At 50.9% G+C, this 20198-nt stretch overlaps 1 protein-coding gene across 2 annotated transcripts in view; it reads left to right on the top strand.

Annotated features, from left to right (window-relative positions):
- The window catches only part of Abtb3 (ankyrin repeat and BTB domain containing 3), a 259685-nt gene that overhangs the window by 164691 nt on the left and 74796 nt on the right, over window positions 1-20198 (top strand). For both annotated transcript variants that reach the window (XM_027941569.2, XM_027941522.2), the window contains exon 3: window positions 4410-4614. In XM_027941569.2, the coding sequence (XP_027797370.1) occupies window positions 4410-4614 (205 nt within the window). The remainder of the gene's footprint in view (window positions 1-4409; window positions 4615-20198) is intronic.

Genomic DNA, 20198 nt, shown 5'->3' with positions numbered 1-20198 from the left:
TACGTGAGGCTTCCCTGAGCCAAGCTTTTTATATGCGAACATTCATTGGGTCAAACTTTGGAGCCCGTAAATAGGGTTTGGGTGCAGACCCTTGTGAATGAAGACTTGGTTGGATTTTGAATTCTTACTCTAGGACACATTCCCAGAAGTGGGCTTTATGGCTGAGGGCTTGGGGCGTGAGTTAATACCTTTGCTACACCATGCTCAATTGCTCCAAGACGGACGGACAGCTGGCCAGCTGTTGTGGCAGCCTTTGAGAGAGGGACCCGGGTCCCGGGGGGGTGAAGACACACAGGCCTGAGAGCCAGATGCGCTGGGGGTTGGAACCTTGTCTTCCCCCCACTAACCCTGTAGCCTGGGGCCTCGGTTTTCTTATCTGTAAGACAGGGTTTCCCTCTTTGGGCACGGTGGACATTCAGGGCTGAATTCTTTTTGGGGACTACCCCGTCATCAGATCCGTACAGGACATTTAGCAGCATCCCGAAACTTGACCCACTGGGTGCCAGTAGCCCCTGAACGTGACAAGCCCAAATGTCTCCAGATACTGCCAAATGGCCCCGGGAGGCAAGATCAGTTGGGGACCACAGCTGCAAAATTGAGATAATATTGATCCACACCACGAGGAGCACCCAGAGGGCTGGACACAGTGTCCAGCAGGTGCTCCACGTGCCTGGCGCGGCCTCCGTGATTAATGGATGACAGCTGTTTCCATTTTTCATGATAATAGTGACCATTATGGTCTCCTGCTATTGGACACTGCAGAGAGGACACCTGGGAGGGCGGGCTGGACCAACAAGGGGCCAGTCCTGGCTCTCGGGGCCTCTTCCAGCACGTTCCCGAGCCCTCCTGCTGTTTAGGACGGGGAGTGCTGGGAGGGGTCACTTCCTGGGGAGCCAAGCCCTTCATGCTGTCCTCCCTGTCCCTCAGCCTGGCCGCCCTCAGTTTCTCAGATCCTGCCAATTCACTGAAAGGCAGCCCCTTACCCAGTGTTTGGTAATCCCCAGGTGACATAGGACTGTGTCCCCAGGTGAGATAGGTGACGTAGGACAAAACCTCCCAGAAGCTTTTGAGAGTCCCCAGGTGGCCAATAACCCATAGCCACTCTTTCTTCCTGCCTTGCTGGGGCTCAGCATGGGGCTGCCCAGAACCTGAGGCCGTAACCCCCCCAGAACCTGCCTGAAGCCCCACACCCCTCTCCTGCTGTGGCTGGGGCCACCTTTGCCGACCCTGACACCCAAGCCGAGGGCAGTTCTGGAAACCCCCCGTCCGTCCTTCCTGCGCTGCACCGTGTCCACACCGCCCTCCCCTCCTCTGCACGGGGCAGCAGATGCCACCAGTAGATGCCATTGAGACGGGCACGGAGCTCTCTGCCCCAGCTCTGGTGTGCCGAGGCTGCTGTGGTCCTGCAGGCCTTAATGAGTCAGGGCTACTGCCACGGCGTGAAGACCCCTCCCTTGCCCTTGTAGGTGGCCTGCTGTGCCCTCGAGCCCGTGGCAGTGGCCGGGAGCCTGTTCTTACCCACTGTGGCAGGGAGGTCACTCACTCTCCTCATTGGTAAGATGCGTGTGCTGTGAGGACCCACGTCACGGGGTTGTGTGGCCCTGGAGCAGTCCACACAGGGTTCTCAGAACTGCACCCCACACAGGAAGCACAGGGTGTAGGCTTGGTAACACCCCCACAGCCTCGTCCCATGGCCCCCAAACCAAGCTGCCCGGGCTGCACGTTTTCAGGGTTCATGACAATGGCCATAACTGGCCACAATAAAGAATGTGGGCCGTTCACAGTTTTCAGGGCAGAGCCCTGTCAGCCTTGCGGGGGGCCAGGTGGGCCGTCTGATCCGATGGACCAGGCTTCCTGGCACGTCGGTGTGGACGTACTCTTTAGAACAGTGGTCTTCCATGTTTCCCATCTGTGGCCCCTTGGCTTCCCTCCCCACCTGCCTCTAAAGGAGCTCGTCTTTCCCTGATTCTTCTTTTAATTTCTTGGGTGTGTTTTCCCGCTGTGGGAAATGGAGAGAGGAAGAGCAAGCTCTGGACTAGGAATGGTAAATTTCGAAGAGGTGTAGGGAAGCAACCCCCCTGTCTCCATTGTTGGTGCTGCTATAGCAAAGTACCTGAGACTGGGAAAGCTTAAAGATTAGAAATGTATTTCCTCAGAGGTGTGGAGATGGAGGAATTCCAAGATCAAGGTGCCAGCAGGTTTGGCGTCGTGAGAGCTGGCTCTCTTTGCTTCCGAGATGGTGCCTTGTTCCTGTGTCCTCAAGCAGAAGGCAGAAGGACAAGAGAAAAGGGTTTTTCAGCTCTGAAAAATAGGAAGGGAATTTGCCTTTTTGTTCCCTCAGGACCCTTAGCTGATTAGACAGTGCCTGCCTGCAATGGGTGAGGGCAGATATTCTTTACCCTGTCCACTGGTTCAAATGCCAATCTCTTCCAGAACCGCCCTCACATATGCATCCAGAAATAATGCCTGACCAGCTATCTGGGCATCCCCTAGTCCAGTCAAGTTAGCATCTATAAGTAGCCATCACACCCCTGACTATGGTCTCTTCAGCCCTGGCCCTTGCTGTCCAGGTATTAAGCCCCTGGATTGTACTCTAGTTAGCTTGTCCTCATGTGGCCTTGGAATTCAGGTAACTCAAGAGATCTTCTTTCTTCTGACAACTTTTATCAGAAGTAACGACTGCTTAAGATCTTGCCTCCAGAAGGATTTTGAAGCTATATTTGCACTGGGTAGGAAAGAGCTCTGAGGACCTTTCCACAGCTGACTCCCCTTAAAGAGGGCCAACAGCCCCACAGCTGACTCCCCAAAAGCCCCCACTGTCAATCATATTTTGAGGTAGTGCTCCCCATTGGGACACAGAAACCTAGATAGGAGTTCTAAGCCTCCAGAGGAGAAGCCCCTCCCTCCTGCTCTGCCACACTTACCTGGGTTTCGATTGCAGGCAAAGGTGGAGATGTTCCGCGGGAGGGTGGAGAATGTGCAGGTCTGAAGGCTAGATTTCTGCTGGACAGTGAGGCACGGGCCTGGGGAGGCTGGCACCACATCAGAGATTGTGTTAGGGTTCTCCAGAGAGAACCAATTGTGTCTGCACACACGTGTGTGTGTGTGTGTGTGTGTAGACAGGAAGAAAGACTGAGAAAAATTTATTTTAAGAATTGGATCACGGGCTGGGGTTGTGGCTCAGTGGCAGAGCGCTTGGCTAGCACGTATGAGCCCTGGGTTTGCTCCTCAGCGCCACATGAAAATAAACAAATAAAATAAAGGTATTGTGTCCAATTACAACTAAAAAATAAATATTTTAAAAAAAAATGGATCACTTGGTCATGGGGCTGGCTGCAAGTCCAAAATCTACCAGATAGACCCACAGGCTAGAAATTCTAGTAAGAGTTAATGCTGCCCGTAGCAGAATTCCTTCCTCTTTGGGGAACTTTTAATACCTTTAACTGATGGGATGAGGTCCACCCACATTACGGAAGGTCATCTGCTTTATTCAAAGTCTAGTGATCTCAATGCTAATTACACCTTTAAAAAAATATCCTCACAGCAACATATAGAGCAGGGTCTGACCAAATGACTGAGCACCGAAGCCCAGCCACACTGTCACATCCAATTAACCATCACAGCATCCTAGCGTCCTAGTGTACAACCCAGTCTGCTGTGCATGGGATGATTCTAAGTTGGACAATGCAGTGCATTGAATAATACCAATCCCAGAGTTATTCTTTCCCATTCATTTGTTACTTTAAGAAGAAAGACTCTGTTGGATATGAGCCCCTGACCCTTGTCTAACACTTACTATTTGGAATAAAAGAAAGCGGGACCAGAATTCAGTTAGAAATGAATTACACTGTTTGCTGGATTTACTTTTCTATCAACTTTCTATTTTGGACCATGGACTGATATTCTTCCATTTGTGATAGTGACATCATTTTCCTTTTTTTAGATAGATGTATTTAAGTAAAACAAAATGAGCCTCTTTCACTTTAATTAAAGAATTATTTAAGAGGAGGGGAGAATTATTTAAGAGGAGGGGAGAGTGTTCTGGAAAGAGCAAATAGTATATGCACAGTTTCAGAGAGCATAACCCGTTCTTGTGTCTGTAAATATCATCAGACATAGGCCTGGGAGCCGGGCACAGAGGCTTCCCCTGCCTTGCGTTCCACAAGCACAGGAGCAATGACCCCGGCAGCCACTAAGCTTGACACAGCACCCAGGTCCGGTAAGCCCCTGACAGTCACGTGATGAACACATGTTCTCCTCTCTGCCTGATATGTGACCTGGAGGTCCCCTGGGGTCGCTTCAGTTAAGGAAGGACCCCAATGATCAGAGTCTCTGCAGAGATCTTCAGGCACAGCTTCTCTGCGAGTGTTGTCTTCCTGGAGGATCTGACGTCTTGCTTCTGTCCACAGGTGACCTGGTGTCCCGCGCCATGCATCACCTGCAGCCCCTCAACGCCAAGCACCACGGCAATGGCACCCCCCTACACCACAAGCAGGGGGCGCTGTACTGGGAGCCCGAGGCCCTGTACACCCTTTGCTACTTCATGCACTGTCCGCAGATGGAGTGGGAAAACCCCAACGTGGAGCCTTCCAAGGTCAACCTGCAGGTGGAAAGGTAAGCCTGGCCTGTCTCCGGTGGCCAGAGAGAAGTTCCCCTGGTCACCTCAGCCTGCCACTCTGGGGAGCAGTGAGGGTCCATGAGGGGAGGGATCCTGGGGTCAGAACCTCCCCTTTCCCAAAACTTGTCGCGGGGTCCAGATGGAAACCTTGTATCCTGAGGGGACAGCCTAGAGCCAGGGTTCTCCAGAATGGGTTTTTACAGGGCTCGTCCTGTTTAGGTAAAATGGCTTTGGTCATGGAGTGGGCCTGAAAATCCAGGGAGAAGGTCCTCTGGGCGCAGCCGGCTTCCTTGTGGGTGAAGTTGTCTCCATCCTCCTTCTTTATGGCCTCCCTGGGTCCACGGGGAACCAGAAACACTAGCTCAGCCAGAGGGGCTTCTCAGGTGGCAGGAGGCTGGGCCACCCGAGAGGAGTGGGAGGAGGCCTGGCTTGGGCTGCCCCCAGCTCTGCCCCTCTGCTTCTGAGGGGCTGAAGCAAGCTGTTCCCAAGGTTTCCCAGGACTCTCTGGGGACAGCTTCACCCTCTCAGACACAGGGCTTTAGAAACAGCCCTAGGGGGAGCTGCCTCCTTTAGCAGCGGGTTCATGGATCCTCCCTCCATAGTGGCTCACAAACCAGGCCCCGGCCTCCACACAGGCCCTGTTCGCTCTGAGTACCATGGGAGTGACCCCAGTTTATCAAAGAGAGACTCCAGGAGGACAGACTCTGTGGCCCGACTTCCTGGCTCAAGTCTCAGCTCTTCTAATGAAAAGCTGAGGGGTCCTGGGAAAGTGTGCCTTAAACTCTGTGCCTCAATCGTCTCTGTGCCTCCTCATCGGCAAACCAGGGACACAAACAGTAAATCCTTCCTAGGACTGTCGGAAGGTTAAATGAGCTGAACAGTGCCCAGTACATATAAGTGCCCAATAAATGCTGGCTTTCATTATTGTCGTTGTACGGTTATGCGCACGTCGCTGAGCGCCTCCCAGCATGGGCTCTGTACGATTTTCCTTTCTGTTAGTTCCTAAAGCTCCCTGGTTCTCCAAAGCTCCGTGGATACTGTTTTTGCCAGAATAGACCGGGCTCCCTCCCCAAATCACGCATGTCTCTGGACTTTTTAGTTACGGGAAGGGGATGGAGCATAGACCAGGTGGAGCTTGCTTCTTATTTTTGAAGAATCCCGAGTTAGCATCCATATGTCAATCCGCATGTCAATCTAGGGTGGAGTTAACGTATCAGGGGTTCTGCAGGACTCTCGGTGTCCAGGCCACCTCAGGGGACATCCCGTGCATATTTTCATGTGCAAACATGCCCCAGTGAAATGCCCGGGGTCCCTGAGTAAATTTTTAAAAATCATCTGAGTTAGACACCAACGCTTTGCTTGCCCTGACTGTGCGTCCCGAGGGTTGAGGGGATAGAAGCCACTGGCCTCCCCCTAAGGAGCACCAGATGCATCAGCCCCTGCCCTCGACAGGATATAGTGTACCTTCTCTGGCTCGCTTCCCCCATGACACCCCAGACCCCCACCTCCCCGCAGATGAGCTCCTCCATCTTCAGCCAGACCCTGCCTCCCTTGAGCCTCCCCTTCCCCTCAACCCTCCCCTCTGGGATCCACCATGGAGTCTCACACTCTCCACCTGCCTCTGCTCATAGCACCTTATTTTCTGCCTAGCACAGAAACTTTAAATTATATATGTATTTCTGAGCTTCGTGAGGATAGACAACACCTCTGTTTGGGCCATCCGTCCACAGCCAAGGCCAAGCTCAGCACCTGGGGCAGAGAGGGAAGCAACAGACGTTTGTAGAATGAAGTGACCATCTTTGACTATTTCTTGAGTTTTTAAAACCTGTGAGATGCTCGTGGGTGGGACTTTACTCCAGAAACTTTATTGCCTTGGAAAGAAAGAAAGATAAATTTTGTAAGATTTATGATTATCTACTTTCCAAATAGTAAGGATAAATGTAAACACCTTAGTGTTGATGGTTGGTTCCTGTCTTAAATAGACTCACCCTAAGTCTCGAACAAGGTTTCCCTCCCCTTTACCACGATGGAAATATTGTTGTAGGGACAAACGAGGCAGGGCACCAAAGACAGCAGGAAACAGTTTTATTTGGCTGCAGCCAGGTTCAGAGGGCACAGCTTTTGCTGTAATCAATCAATCCCCTGAACCCCGAGTTCAGGGAGTTTCGGAGTTTTATACCCAGCGTGTAAGGGGAGGGGCTCAGAAGTTCACAGTCTGCAGAAGTTCACATAAAAGCAGCTTTTTCTTTCACTGTTCTGGGCAAGTTAACCCTTCAAGGACAACACCTGAGAAGGGGGTAGCTTCTTCTCCCCTTTATTTCCTCCCCACCGCAGCTGTTACCATGGAGCCCAGTTATTAACTTATCTTAAAAATGTAGACATCTCTGTGAAGCCCAGCTCAAGGCCAGAGGCCTGGTTTGCACATTTCTTCAAAGTACTATACTGGATACATGTTTGTGAAAACTAGTAAGGGAGTGTCCAGCACCTGGAGTGCTGGTAACTTCTCGGCCAGTGGCCAAGTAAACAGGGCGACAGGAAAATAGGAAGTTTATCTACATTGAACTCTTTTGCAGAGACTCTTTTGCTGACAGTCCTAAAATCAGCCATGGTGAAAATTTCTGGAGATGCCCAGTTAAAACTTTTCAGTGGAGAAAGGGGTGCCACTTCAATATCAGTGATTCTTGGATGTCTTCGTCCATGGATGATTTCAGTAACTTGTTGCCACATGTGATAAAATAGTAGGATTAATAGGAATAGGAGTGTTTCATTGCCCTAGGTAGCTTGATCTGTCTGGGAGGAGGAAAGAGGAGCTTCACTTAGAAGACTAGACAAATAGGGAATTCCAAGCACCCCCAGTCTTCCTGCAGCAAAGCAGAATTTATACACACGCAGGGACTGCTCTCAGCCCTTTGGCAAGCAGGTTGTACCAACAGATGTGGCAAAACGCCTGCCAGAGGAATCTCAGCCACAAACACGAGTGCGTGATGATCAGTCACCAACTGTTTAAGAAAATGAATGCTGCGAAACAAAACGGTCTTAACAAATGGAAGAATTTACACTTGAAGAAACTGAGTTCCTAAGCCCAAAGGAACAGAACATTAGGAGCTCATGGCACCCAAATACATCTTGCATGCTACTTTCTATACTAAAAGATCAGCACAGACCATCACTTCTTAATGTTTCTTCATTTGTGACTTGTGATAAAGGAGATCCAAATTTCAACATAGTCCCGTGGACATAAGCAGGGTTATTCAGAACATCCGAATGCTACTTATAGCTCCGCTCCACTCCTTTTCCCTAAGGAACCCATATCAGCATGCAGGGAAGGGGAGGTGTCCCTGGTACCAACAGCACTGCCACTTAGGATGCTTAGTCGCAAAAGCTGACCTGCTGTGGTAGCTTAAGCAGAGGGAAACCTCAGGGAGGCCGGGCGTTTGCAGCAGGTTAACAGACCCTTTTGCTTCTGCATGAGAATTTGACCTTGGGTTAATTCTCTAGCTCTGTTCCCCTGGAAACCTGATAAAAATTGTGGTTTCCAGGCAACATTGCTTGCAGGTAGAACGAGCCCAGATTGGTCAATTGTTTCTGACCTGATAGTACTAGAAGTACTTGATAAAGATCCAGAGCTTTGGGCTTCTCTGAATTCACTGGCTCTTGTAACCGGCTGTGTCTTTTGAAGAGACCTTGAAAGATAATTTTACAGAGTTGTTAAAAGAGATATTGGGAGTTGTAAAGCAGGACAGCTCCACAGCTACCCAAAGGGATCTCATCTCCTTACAACCTGGGGGTCCCCTGGGGCTGAGAGGTTTCCTCCTGTAGAGAGTGACCAGCTCAGAGAGGGCTCTGGGCGGAGGGGATAGACCAGACCTCCGTAGAGACATAAAGAGGCAGTAGGGGGGCACAGAGCGCTGGATGTGTGAGGCGCTTTACAATCCATGTAGCTGAATCCTCATCTTGGCCTTGTGAGCTAGGAACATCCTTATCCACTGGTGAGAAAATTAAATCTTTGACCCTACCCTGCTACTTAATAGAAAAATTCTATTGGGAAGCTGAGGATCTTGGTAGCACATTAATATATCTCTGTATTTTTTACATTGATGAAAATAATTCTATTTACCAAATGTAATATGTACATCAATACATATATACATCAGTTAGACAGGAGGAATAAATTCGGGATTTTACTTTTATATTCTGAAGCCAGAATACATGGGTCAGTATCCTGGTTCCAATACTCATTAGCTGTGTGACCTTCAATACGTTACTTAACCACTCTGAGACTCACTTTCCTACTCATTATCCTACAATGGGAGAATCTTCTTCAGAGAGCTGTTAAGACACTCTTACGGGTTCAGGTAGTTAAAGTTCTAAAACTCAGCACACATTAGGCTGTTTTAAATAATGGCTATTATTATTCTCACTACTGTGGCGTTTATCACCTGGAGGTATATGGTCGTGGGGCCTCTCAGACTTGAAGGATTTGGATCTTGTTAACATGTAGATTCTACTCATTAGTCCTCAGGGTGGGGCCTGAGAGTCTCTGTTTCTAACAAGCTGCAGGTGCGGCCGCCAGTCCAGGGACACTCTGCTCTGGTTTTTGTGTCTGTCTTATCTTCACTTCAGCCTACACTAGCTTCCAAATTTAAGTCGCATGAAAGCAAAAAGTAAGCCTATGACTTTTGTCACCTGGTAGCACTTCACCCGTCATAGGTGCCTAGTAAACATTTCCTGGAGTTTAGGGGCTGGATTGAGCCTCGCAGGCCCTCCACTGTCCTTACCTCTGCATGGGTCCCAGAGGCCAGGCGTGGCCAGCCTACAGCACTCAGGGGGCTCTGGAGCAACTGCCACCCGGGACAGCTCGGAGCCTACAAGGAGCCAAACAAGGAGGCCCAGCTCCCCTTACAGGGCTCAGGATGGCAAATTAGTGACAAGCTGTGGAAAGGAAAGGCCAGGCAGGATGTGACAGGTGTCGTCCCTGGGGACAGCATCGGGTCGGATCCTGAACTTCACCAGCTTCACGCTCTGAACACCTCCCGTCTCTGGGCTTGTCAACTCTCTTAGACTCAGGTGCCTGGGAATGTTTCCCAGCCGAGGGGGAGAAATTGCTCCTGACCCCAGGTGACGAGCTGAGGGACCCGTCTGTCTCCCAACACATGGTTTCAGTCTGGCCAGCTGCACGGCCACCCCCCGGTGTTTCAATATCCACATCTTTTCTGAATCCACTGAACTGGTTCCCCATAGCTGTCTGGTCTGGTCTGATACCAGCTTCTCCTGATTTGAGGGAAAAGGGATAGAAAACTTGACTTTTATGACACAAAGACTAAGGTCCAGAGCTTCCCTGTCCAGCCTGGTAACCACGAGCCATAGGCAGCGATTTGTATTTAAATATGTTGAAATTAAATAAAACATAAGCTTCACTTCCTTAGTGCCACTAGCCTCATTTCAAATACTCAAAAGCTGCTGCAGCTGATGGCTCTTGTGTGGGACATTTCTGTCATCTCAGCGCTGGACCAGAGACTCATTGCAGGAGTGACCCCCTTTAGGAAAACAGCCATGGAACATCCAGAATGCTACTTATAACTCTGCTCCACTCTTTTCCCCCAAGGAACCCACATCAGCATGCAGGAGAGAGGAGGTGTCCTTGGTACCAACAGCACTGTCACTTAGGATGCTTAGTCGCAAAAGCTGACCTGCTGTGGCAGCTTAAGCAGAAGGGAGACCCCGGGGAGGCCGGGCGTGGGCAGCAGGTTAACAGACCTTCTTGCTTCTCCATGAGAATTCGACCTTGGGTTAATTTCTAGCTCTCAGCTTTCCCAAGCAACAAGGAAGGAGCCTTTGGAGAGGCAAGGGACAAGCTCTCCTCCTGAAGTGTATGCCCTGGTCCCAGTTTTCATCATCTTGAACTCAGTTTCTTAAGGCGTGTTCATCACCATCAGATTTTGTCAGGTACTTATGACATCCTATGGGTCTCTGGGTGACGTTTCCTTCCACTGTTATCCCTAGCTTGCTGATAAGGAACGTCAGGCTCAGAGAGGTTGTGCAATATGCTCAGGTTACACAGCTCATCAGGGCAGAGCTCAGATGCAAAGTCAGGAAGCTTGAGTCCTCCTGAGCTCCCTCTCTACCATGTGTCACACCCAGGGGACAAGGAAGGACAAAAGGATTCCCTGTGAAGGTTAAAAGCCTGCAGATCTGTGTCCAGGAACATCTTGCTTTATATGCTTTCCTCTGCCTCTTTTTTATTTCCTTCTCCATTTTTCCTGGCCTCAGGTCTCAGTGAATATTGTTCATATAAATAGAATAATGATCATCAAATCACTTTGTCTGGCTGGACAACAGTTAAAAGCCTTTGAGAAACTTGTTAATCTCTTAAATTGCTATATACGTAAACAGAAAGCTGGGCATGGTGGCACCCACCTATAATCGAAGAGGCTCCAGAGCTGAGGCAGGAGGATTGCAAGTTCAAGGCCAGCCTCAGCACCTTAGCAAGATCCTAAGCATCTCAGTGAGATCCTGTCTCTGAATAAAATACAAAAAAAGGGCTGGGGACGTGGCTCAGTGGATAAGTGCCCCTGGGCTCAATCCCCAGTATCCCCTCGCCCCCAAGAAAAAACATAGAATCTGCATGTTTTATTTTTAACTGACAACTAATGATTATATATACCAATGGGGCACAGTATAATGTCTCATTACATGCACACCTTATGGAATGATCAGATCAGGCTGATTTGCATATCCCATCATCTCAAATGTTTGTCATTTCTTTGTAGTGCGAGCATTTAAAATCCTCCCAGAGACTCTGAAGTGTATAACACATTCTTATTAACCACGGTCTCAGAGCTGTGCAGGAGATCTCAGAACTCACTCCTCCTGCCTGTCTGTCCGTCCCCTGGCCCCTGTTGACCTCCTCCTGTCCACCCCATTGCCACTACCAGCCTCTGCTACCACTGTCCCCCTCTCTGCCCCTGTGATCTAACCTGCCTCTTAGATCCTTACCTCAACATTACTTGAGCTTTTCATTTATTGTACTTAAATGCTCTCATTACTTACTGTTAAAGATTTGATCAGTTATCCATTCATGCAGAAACAAAGAGCCAATGCTCACTGGATGCCTGTGCCAGGTCCTGTGCTTAGTACTCTACATGAATCAGCTCATGTATCCCTCTCGAAGGCCCCTCAGGTAGATATTATCATTGTCATTGTCATGCCCATTTTAGAGATGGAGAGAGGAAGGCAGAGAGGATGGCCTGTTTGCTCAGCGTGGCAGCCTGGCTCCAGAACTCACAGCGTTAACAGGGACGCTAGCTGTAGAGTGTCTGGCCATGTGCTAGGGAGGGCTGACCCCAGGAGACCTCACAGCTAGGACAGAGGGGAAAGTGCCAAGTGTCCAGGGAGGTGCAGGTAAACTGCTGGGGGAGAAGGAAATCAGGAAGGCAGTACCGACCCAACTTGGAAAGGCAGATAAGATCGGGCAGGGAGCCGTAGAGGTGGGAGGCGGTCCAGGTGAAGGCGCCATTGGCCAAGGCTCCAGGAGGGAATCTGACACACGGTGGGGTGGGGAGGACTCCTAAGGGGCTGGACTATCCGGGCTGTGAGCAGAGGCCTAGCTGTTTAGCCAATCACTAAAATGCTTCTCCATGGGTCAGTAAAGAGCCACAGCCCCAGTCCCCTCAATGTCCTCCCCAACCAGTGACTGCATCTTGTCATCTGACCCTGTCAGGGACCTCAGGGTGCCCTGTCTGCGCCGGGGTCATAGGAGCTGGTCGGGGCCTGGCCTGGCTGGTAGTTAAATACTTAGAATATCATCCCCGAGTGGAAGGCGTGTTGGGGAAGATGATGGGCTGCAGCGTCACAGGGGCCTTCGGGCCTGGAGGATGGACAAGAGGAGAGTGTGACTAAACTGCAAACCCTGCTCCCCCTCCCTCTGCTTGGAGCCTGCTGACCTGCCCCTCTGGCGAAGAGGGCCCTGCCCCTCCTGCGAGGAAGGCCCCGCCCCTCTGGGGAGGAAGGCCCCGCCCCTCTGGGGAGGAAGGCCCCGCCCCTCTGGCTGGGAAAGCCCCGCCCCTCTAGCTGGGAAGGCCCCACCCCTCTGGCCAGGAGGGCTCCACCCAATGGGGAGGAAAGCCCCGCCCCCTCTGCCTGGGAAGGCCCCGCCCCTCTGGCGGGAAGCCGCCCTTCTCCACAAATCCTTTGGTGAATAACCCCAGCAGCTGTTGGGAGCTGGTATACCAGGGCCTGGGGCTAGTGCTTCTCCAGATTCCCCACGTAGCATCACAGGCCCCGCCCAGATGCAGTTATTCTGCCCGTTTTACAGATGGGGGAGTGAGAAATTCAAGGACGTGCCCAAGGTCACACAGCTAAGTCAGGAAGGAATGGATGGGAAGCTGAGCCCTGCACTGTGAGTCCGGCTGTCCTCTGGGTCACCTCCCTGTGGCCCTACACTGCCCTGGCATTTTGCATCGTCTCTGCTGCCAGACCCGCGCTCCTCGCAGGCAGGGTCAGGGCCGTCCGTCATCTGGAGCTCTCTCCGGCAGCCATCCAGGGCCTGGCGTTGAGTGGGTGAGACAGCAAGATCAGTCGGGGACACGGCAGCAGGGGGATGGGACAGGGACAGATGTAAGAACCTGTTAGAAGTTTCTTGAAAGAGTTCCCCAACAAGACAACAGAAGCCGTGCAGCATGGGTGCCATTCTCTGTGCCTCTCAGGGAGACATGTCACTGTTGGCCTCCTCCCTGCTCTTGGATGTCCCAAGGGAAACCACATGGACCTCCCAGAATTTTTGGCTCTTTCTCATTTGCCTGGAATTGGCAGCCCCTTGTATGCTCCGTATTTGGAGCTGAGGTCACTGCGAACACTCTGGAAAAACCTTTTCTTAAAAAATAGAATTAACAAAAATTAGCCCTTAAAGCCACGAGGGCAAATTGACAGCTGCCCATCAGGGCAGGGCCGAGGCAGGAGCCCAAATGCCAGGGAGCCAGCGGCCTGCAGAGAGGATGGTCTCTGAGCGCAACCAGCTTCATGACCATCTGCCTCTGCCAAGCTTCCACTTTTATTTTTATTTCTGAATGCCTTCAGAAATAGTGATATCAATCGTGGCCAACACATAGCTGGGTTTCACATGGTGGGAAATAGCCCAGGTGGCAAATCTGGTCACTTGCTCAGTGGACAGATCGGAGTTCATTTTGCATTCTTCAAAGTCTGACGTTGCACACAAAGTCTCTGCACGTCGGTGGGTTTCCTGGGTTTTGATTGATTGAATCAGTCCCTCCACCTTCCATTTTACCCTCCTCATGGACTGCATCTTTTTTTACAGCTACAATATGAGGTGCTATAAATTCCAATTTTTATGTTATTGTAGGGTTTTTTTCCTGAAAAGGTGTATATTTTTATTTTTTTAATTTTGGAAAATATAAGAAGAAAGATTAAAATTACACAATTCTGATACCCACATGCAGCCAAAATTAGTATTTTAATGTATTTTCTTATCTTTTTTTAAATGCAAATAGGGAAGGCTTTTTAAATGGTTGTACTATGTATGTACAACTTTATATCTTTTTATTTCCCTTAATAGCATACAATAAGCATTTCTTAGTACTGCTCCAGAACATCTATACACATCATTTTTAATGACTGCAAAATATTCCACCTTCTGAATGGATCGTAATTTCCTAATGGTTCCTGGGTTGCAGGTCATTTGGGTTGTTTCCAATTTGTGAATTGCTGTTCTTTCCAAACTACCCACAGTAGCACGACTAAGCTGTCTGTGGAGAGGAAATGGGTATAAAAAGAGTGGTCTGTTTGGAGGAGAGTGACTGAGGAGTTAATCCGTGGGGCCTCGGATGGCCTGGGTGAGCAAGAAATTGCAGAAGGAGAGCCCCGGCAGGAAGCCCTGCCCAGGCACCCCACACCGTTCCTTTTGCAAAGAGCAAGGCCTTGTGGGAAGCCTAAGGCAGAATGGCATCCACCTGGCTCACATCTCAAGAGACTGGTGCTAGAAAAGCCAGGAGAGGCCCAACTGAAACAGGGGGCTGCTCTAGGGAGCCCTGGGAATCCCGCCCATCTTGCTGTACCAGGTTGTGCTACAGTGAAGCGCCCATGAGCACCCTCAGAAGGCCAGGGTTCACCTAGTTCTTTTGCTCCTTTATCATTCTAGACTTTAATTTCCGGTCCGTGTATGTTTTCCCCGTGTGTAAGAAACATCACCCAGGAGGAGGCCTCCTTCGTCTTTACACGGGTGGAGGAATTTGGTCAAGAATCAGCCACCCGGTTCCGACCTGCCCAGGAATGTAGGCCAAGGGAGGAGCTGGCCAAAGAAGGTGGATCTTTCCCCCAGGGCTCTCTTCTCTTCTCACTGCCAAGTTCAAGTGCAAGCTGGCGGCTGGCCCTTTGACAGTCTTTTATCCCACTACTCTGTGAGTCCCTGGCATAGGAACCCCCTCCCAGGCCACTCCCTGGGCCCCACGCTGTGAGTGGCGAACCAAGGACCTGGCTGACCTTCCACTGCTCTGCAGCCCCTCCCTCCCCGAGGCGCTGTCCTTTAGACCCCTGAGCACTTCAGAAGAGCATCTCACAAGGCGCATCTCGTGCTATGCCCCACATCCTGGTCATCTGCCTTCTTTCTTGACTGCCGCTTTAGGCCCCAGTCCACTAATCCAAAGGCCTCGTCTAACAAGCCTACAGGTGTGGCCAAGGCCAGTCAGACTTGGGCAGTTTGAGGTGCCCTGGAATATCGGGGCCATGTGGCCACACTAAACCCCCTTGCTAGATGGAACACTGGGGCCAGGTTTGATATCCTTGTGTCCTCAGCACAGACCCTCGCCCCAAGGAGACAGCCAGGGAACCCGGTACATGCTCAGCCTGCCCCCGAGGGCTCCTCCTGTGCAGGTATTTATCATTTCTCAGGTTCATCTTGCATCCTCCCTCCCACCCCTGGGCTACTCCAGTTCACACTGAATCCCTAATAGAGCCTGGCACTGCCTCACGTGATTCCCTCTGCCAGGGTGCTCTTTGCAAACCCTACTCTGTCCCCATTCTGGGCTCAAGGCCGTGCCTCCCAGCCACCCCACTCCCCTCAACCCAGGCTGATTCTGGAGCCGTGACTTCATTGTCTCATAAGGCTTGGTGCATCCCAGAGGGAGGCATAATGGCCCTTTGTCTCATGCTGTCCACATTCGACCATGAGTCCACGGGGGACTGGGACCTCTGCAGTATCACCAAGGACAGATGCTTGGGCATAGTGGTACTTATTTATTCCTTCATCCACTCAACCGATATTTATAGAGCATCCACCATAATGCCTACCTTCCTGGAGCTTACATATTACCAAAGAAGATAGATATCAGGTACAGTAGTATAAGGAGAAATAAAACAGATATTCCGACAAGGTACAAGTGATAAGAGGTGCTGTTTGGGGGAGGGTGATCTAAGGAGGCAGCAAGCCACGTGGATATCTCAGGACAGATCTTGGCAGGCAGAGAGAACAGTAAGTGCAAAAGTCCTGGGGCAGGAGCATTCTTTACATGCACAAAGCCCAGCAAGGAGGATGAAGCAGAGCACGTGAGGAGAATGGTGGAAGATGGAGTCCAAGGTGGGCAGGGTCAGTACCTGCAGGGCCTTTTAGGCATGCAAAGGAGTTTGGTTTCTATTGCCTGAGTGGTGAGAGGCTTAGTAAAGTTTTGTTCGATTGAATTCTTTGAGTTGAATTGCACTAAAACAACTTGGGTTTCAAACAAGTTTTGAACTGGCAATATCCTCCGTCGGCCCTGATCATCTACCAACTCGGGAGTGTGATGAACAACCCCATTTAGCAACTTCAAGACCTCACCTGTCCTGGAACTAGCACAGTCTTGCAAACTGTCTCAGCATTCTTTCTCCTGGTACCACCTTTGCCAGCCCCTCCCCCATGCACCAGGTCCACTGTGATGGCAGGTCCGGTACAGGGGACATCTGCACTAAAAAGCTATATGATCCCAGTGCAGCCCATTATTTCTGTTTCCTTTCTGTTTTTCCCAGAGTCTAAAAAGACTTTGAGGGTCCCTGGGATTTATTCTGGGCCCTTGGCAGAGTCCCAGGGCCTGACTTTTAACCTAGTTTTTACCCAAGCCTGGTTCTCATTAAATCTCAATTATGTGGAATTCCTATCCTTAATGCAACTGGAAATGAGCCACATTTTGCTATTTTTATCATTTGACTGCATCTTTATAACCCATTTCAGAGTGTTATGCCCCAGAGTAAAGGAGGGGAACCACCAGAATTTAAGCTAAGCAAATTTACAGATTTCAATTACACATTCATCAGTTCATCTAGCAAACATTCATTCATTCACCCAAAGAAAGCTGGCTGGGGACCTCTGAGCTCCAGCAGGAGGCAGGGTGAGCTCTGCCCTCGTGCAGCCAGGGCTCCACGTGTGAGGAGAAATAACAGACGCGAGAGTTGATAGGACATGTCATCTTGAATAGCGACCAGGGTCACTCTGTGCAAGTTGGAAGGGTACAAATACAAATAGCCCGTGACGACACAAAGGCAGCAGTCGCCCGATCTAAATAGTGTCGTGCACGGATTGTGTGCAGGGTGCTGTGGAGGTGGGGGGTGACTGACTGCACTGTGGGTGTGGCAGCCCTCGGGGAGCAGTGTCCAGAGGGGGTGATATTTGATCAATATCTTGAACGCTGGATAGAGAGGGTGGAAAGAGAAAGAAACAACCACAGGAAAAGAGAGAAAGAGGGATGAACACAGGATGTTCCAGAAATGACCGATCATTTGGTGTGGCTGAGCATGTCGGTGCTAAATAGGCGTGGAACGGAAGTACAGAGACTCTTAGGGTGGAGGCGAAGTCTGAAAGTCACGGGGTCCATTGTACATTTGAATCTTTGCCCCACCCCCAACGTCCTCCCCAGGGCTTGTCCAGCCAAGGCCCCTCCCACCTTCCGAGTGCCAAGCCTCCTCCAAGTCTGTCTTACCTGGAGAGCAGAGACCGGCTCCCTGGAGCAGCTCACCATGGCTGGGGCTTGCAGAACTAGTCCCTTCCTAATTCAGAGGCGGTTCCTGGCTGCTCAGACACTTTCTGAGCACCTTTGTGCAGGGCATGTGTTACCCAGTTTCCAGAGTGGAACCTGGTGCTCATTAGCTGTGTGACTTGCTAACGTGTAGCCATTGACCCAGGTGCCTTGCAGCGTCAGAATTAAAACCCAAAGCTGTCCGGCTCCAGAGCCTGCATTCTTGGGGGACGGCTATCAGTTTAACTCAACATTTAGTTAGCACCTACTCCGACAAAATCCCCCTGTCCTAGGCATTAAAGCAGAAGGTGCCAAGATGAATAAGCATGGTGTCTGCATTCCTGAGATTCCCCTTCGAGGGCTTTGGACAGTGGAGCCAACTCCCAGTTCTTGTAATTATGCATATTTGGCGTTGGCTTGTAGCCTGGCTGCTACAACAAAGGAAAGTGACGTTTTGTTCAGGGCAGTGCACAGGCCCATCCTGTTTGGGGCTCTGGGGTGAGCCCACTGCAGGAGCCTCCCAGTGGAGCCCTTGCCCAGGTCTGTGTGCCAGAAGGATTCAGGCAGGGGATGGACCTGGGAAGGTGGAAGGGAGGCCACTGGTGTGGACAGTCAGACCGAGCGGAACGAAGCTTCAGCTTGGACACATCCCAGGGATGAGCAGAGGAGAATTTATAGCAAGGCCCAGAGGCTGGAGAGCTGGAAGCAGGATGAGAACAGGTGTGAAAGTCTGCAGGAGCCAGCTGTGCGGGCGCACGTGTGCAGCAGCGCCCCCTGTAGGCAGATCATGGTTCTGCACCGTCGTGGCTGCAGGAGAAGGGAGTGGGCAGGACCTGACTTGGTGACTTTCCCTACTTTTTTCTGGATCCAGTGTTGTTTTTCTTAATCTAATGCCTACGTTTATATCAATTTTGGCTACATGTTCAATGGCAGATGTAGATGAAGGTGCCTAGTCGTAAAGCTTCCAGAAAGTGCACTTCCACCCTGTGCACTTCCCTTGCTTACCCCCTGACCCTCATTGCTCAGGGGAGGGAGGTGTCCAAGGGCAGGTGATGGCTGTGCCTTACCGCCTCCCTGGCTCCCATAGGACCAGCTCCTGCACCTCAGCCAAGTCTCCACCGACTTCCGCACCTGCACCCTCTATCCTGATGGCGGAGATTGGCTTTGACTCTCCCTTGGGTGGAAGTTCCTCTGCCCCCACCCAGGACCGTCCCCAGAACACAGCCCCTTCCCTGAGAGATGGAGAACGGGGTTCTCCCGAGAAGGGATGAGCCTCACTCCCGCCCCCACCTCACCTGAAGAATTTGCTGGTGGAGATGGGGGGGGGGGGCTGGCCCTGGAGGTCTGGCATCAGGAAGCGCCCTTCTCACCGTCCCTTTACGAAGATGGCAGGGTCCCCTCCTGGTTCCCATCCTGGCTCCCTCCAGCCTCAGCCCAGTGCAGAAAGGCCAACACGAAGCCTGAGAGGGACCCTTCAGGGTGTTCTCTTCTCACACGAGTGGAGACCCCATGAGCCTGCGGGAGGCCACGTGGCTGTCTTGCGTGGACCTGGAGCTGCCTCTTCTGTCCTTCTCTCTTCCCTGATTTAGGCCCCGGGGGGAGGGGGTCTTCTCTTTCCTGTCTTCTTCTGTGTTCCCTTTATTATTTTTTTTCTTTTTACTGGGAAATTCTGTCCCATCTCCATCCCCCGCCCCCTCAGAGGAGCCCCCTCATTCTGCATAGTGACATTCTCTCTTTTTGATTCTTATCATCTCAATTCGTTCCGGGGCTTTGATGCATTTATAGCTGATCTCACCCTGAAGGGACTTGAACTAAACTCACAGTATGAGTTAGATGTAAGAGAGCCACAGAACCAAGATAACAATACAAAAACGTGTCATTAGGACCAAGGAAGAGCGTTTTACCAGAACATCTCTCCTGGGATTCGTTACTGGAACTCAGCACAAAGTTTAGCTCTGAGTTTCCTGGCTACCAAGGTAAAAATGGAAATAAGAGTCATATAACGGTCATCATCTAATTTAAACACACGTCCACACACAGACACGCACCAACATGTTTACAAAACAAACGCTTCACCAAAGATTCTTTCCAGCTTTAGCAATTTTAGTTCAGGGATGATATGCTTAAGATCTTTCTGGATCTCCTGGAAAGAGTTTAAAAATTCTGTAACCAAGTCTAGGGGTGAGACTAGGGATAAATGAGCCCTACTCGGGGTCTCTGGAATTCAACATGTCGAGTCTGTGACAGCATTTATTGTCCAGGAGTGTCCCCTCGGGGTACAGGAGCCATGACCTTCTCCTACTCGAGTGGAGTTTGGGGTTCGGTGGCTCTGCCCTCCCTCCAGGGGTTCACCACAGAAGCATCTCGGGCCCGGGGCGCCCGTCCATGAGCCAGCTTTGGGTAGAAAGTCTGGGACCCCAGAAGCACTCAGGAAATGGCCGGTGCTACGGTGAGGACGTAGGTCAAGGTGCCGGGAGGAAAGTCAAATGTGAATTGTCTACCATCCTCCGCAGCCCTCTGCCCACTCCCCACGCCATGAGGACCCCCGTCTGAAATGCTGCTGACCCCAAAGACACCCGCAGCTC

The sequence above is a fragment of the Marmota flaviventris genome, chromosome 3 (assembly GCF_047511675.1).
Source record: "Marmota flaviventris isolate mMarFla1 chromosome 3, mMarFla1.hap1, whole genome shotgun sequence".
NCBI lineage: Eukaryota > Metazoa > Chordata > Mammalia > Rodentia > Sciuridae > Marmota > Marmota flaviventris.
The sequence above is the reverse complement of the archived record's forward strand: the minus strand, read 5'-3'. Positions and strand labels throughout refer to the sequence as shown.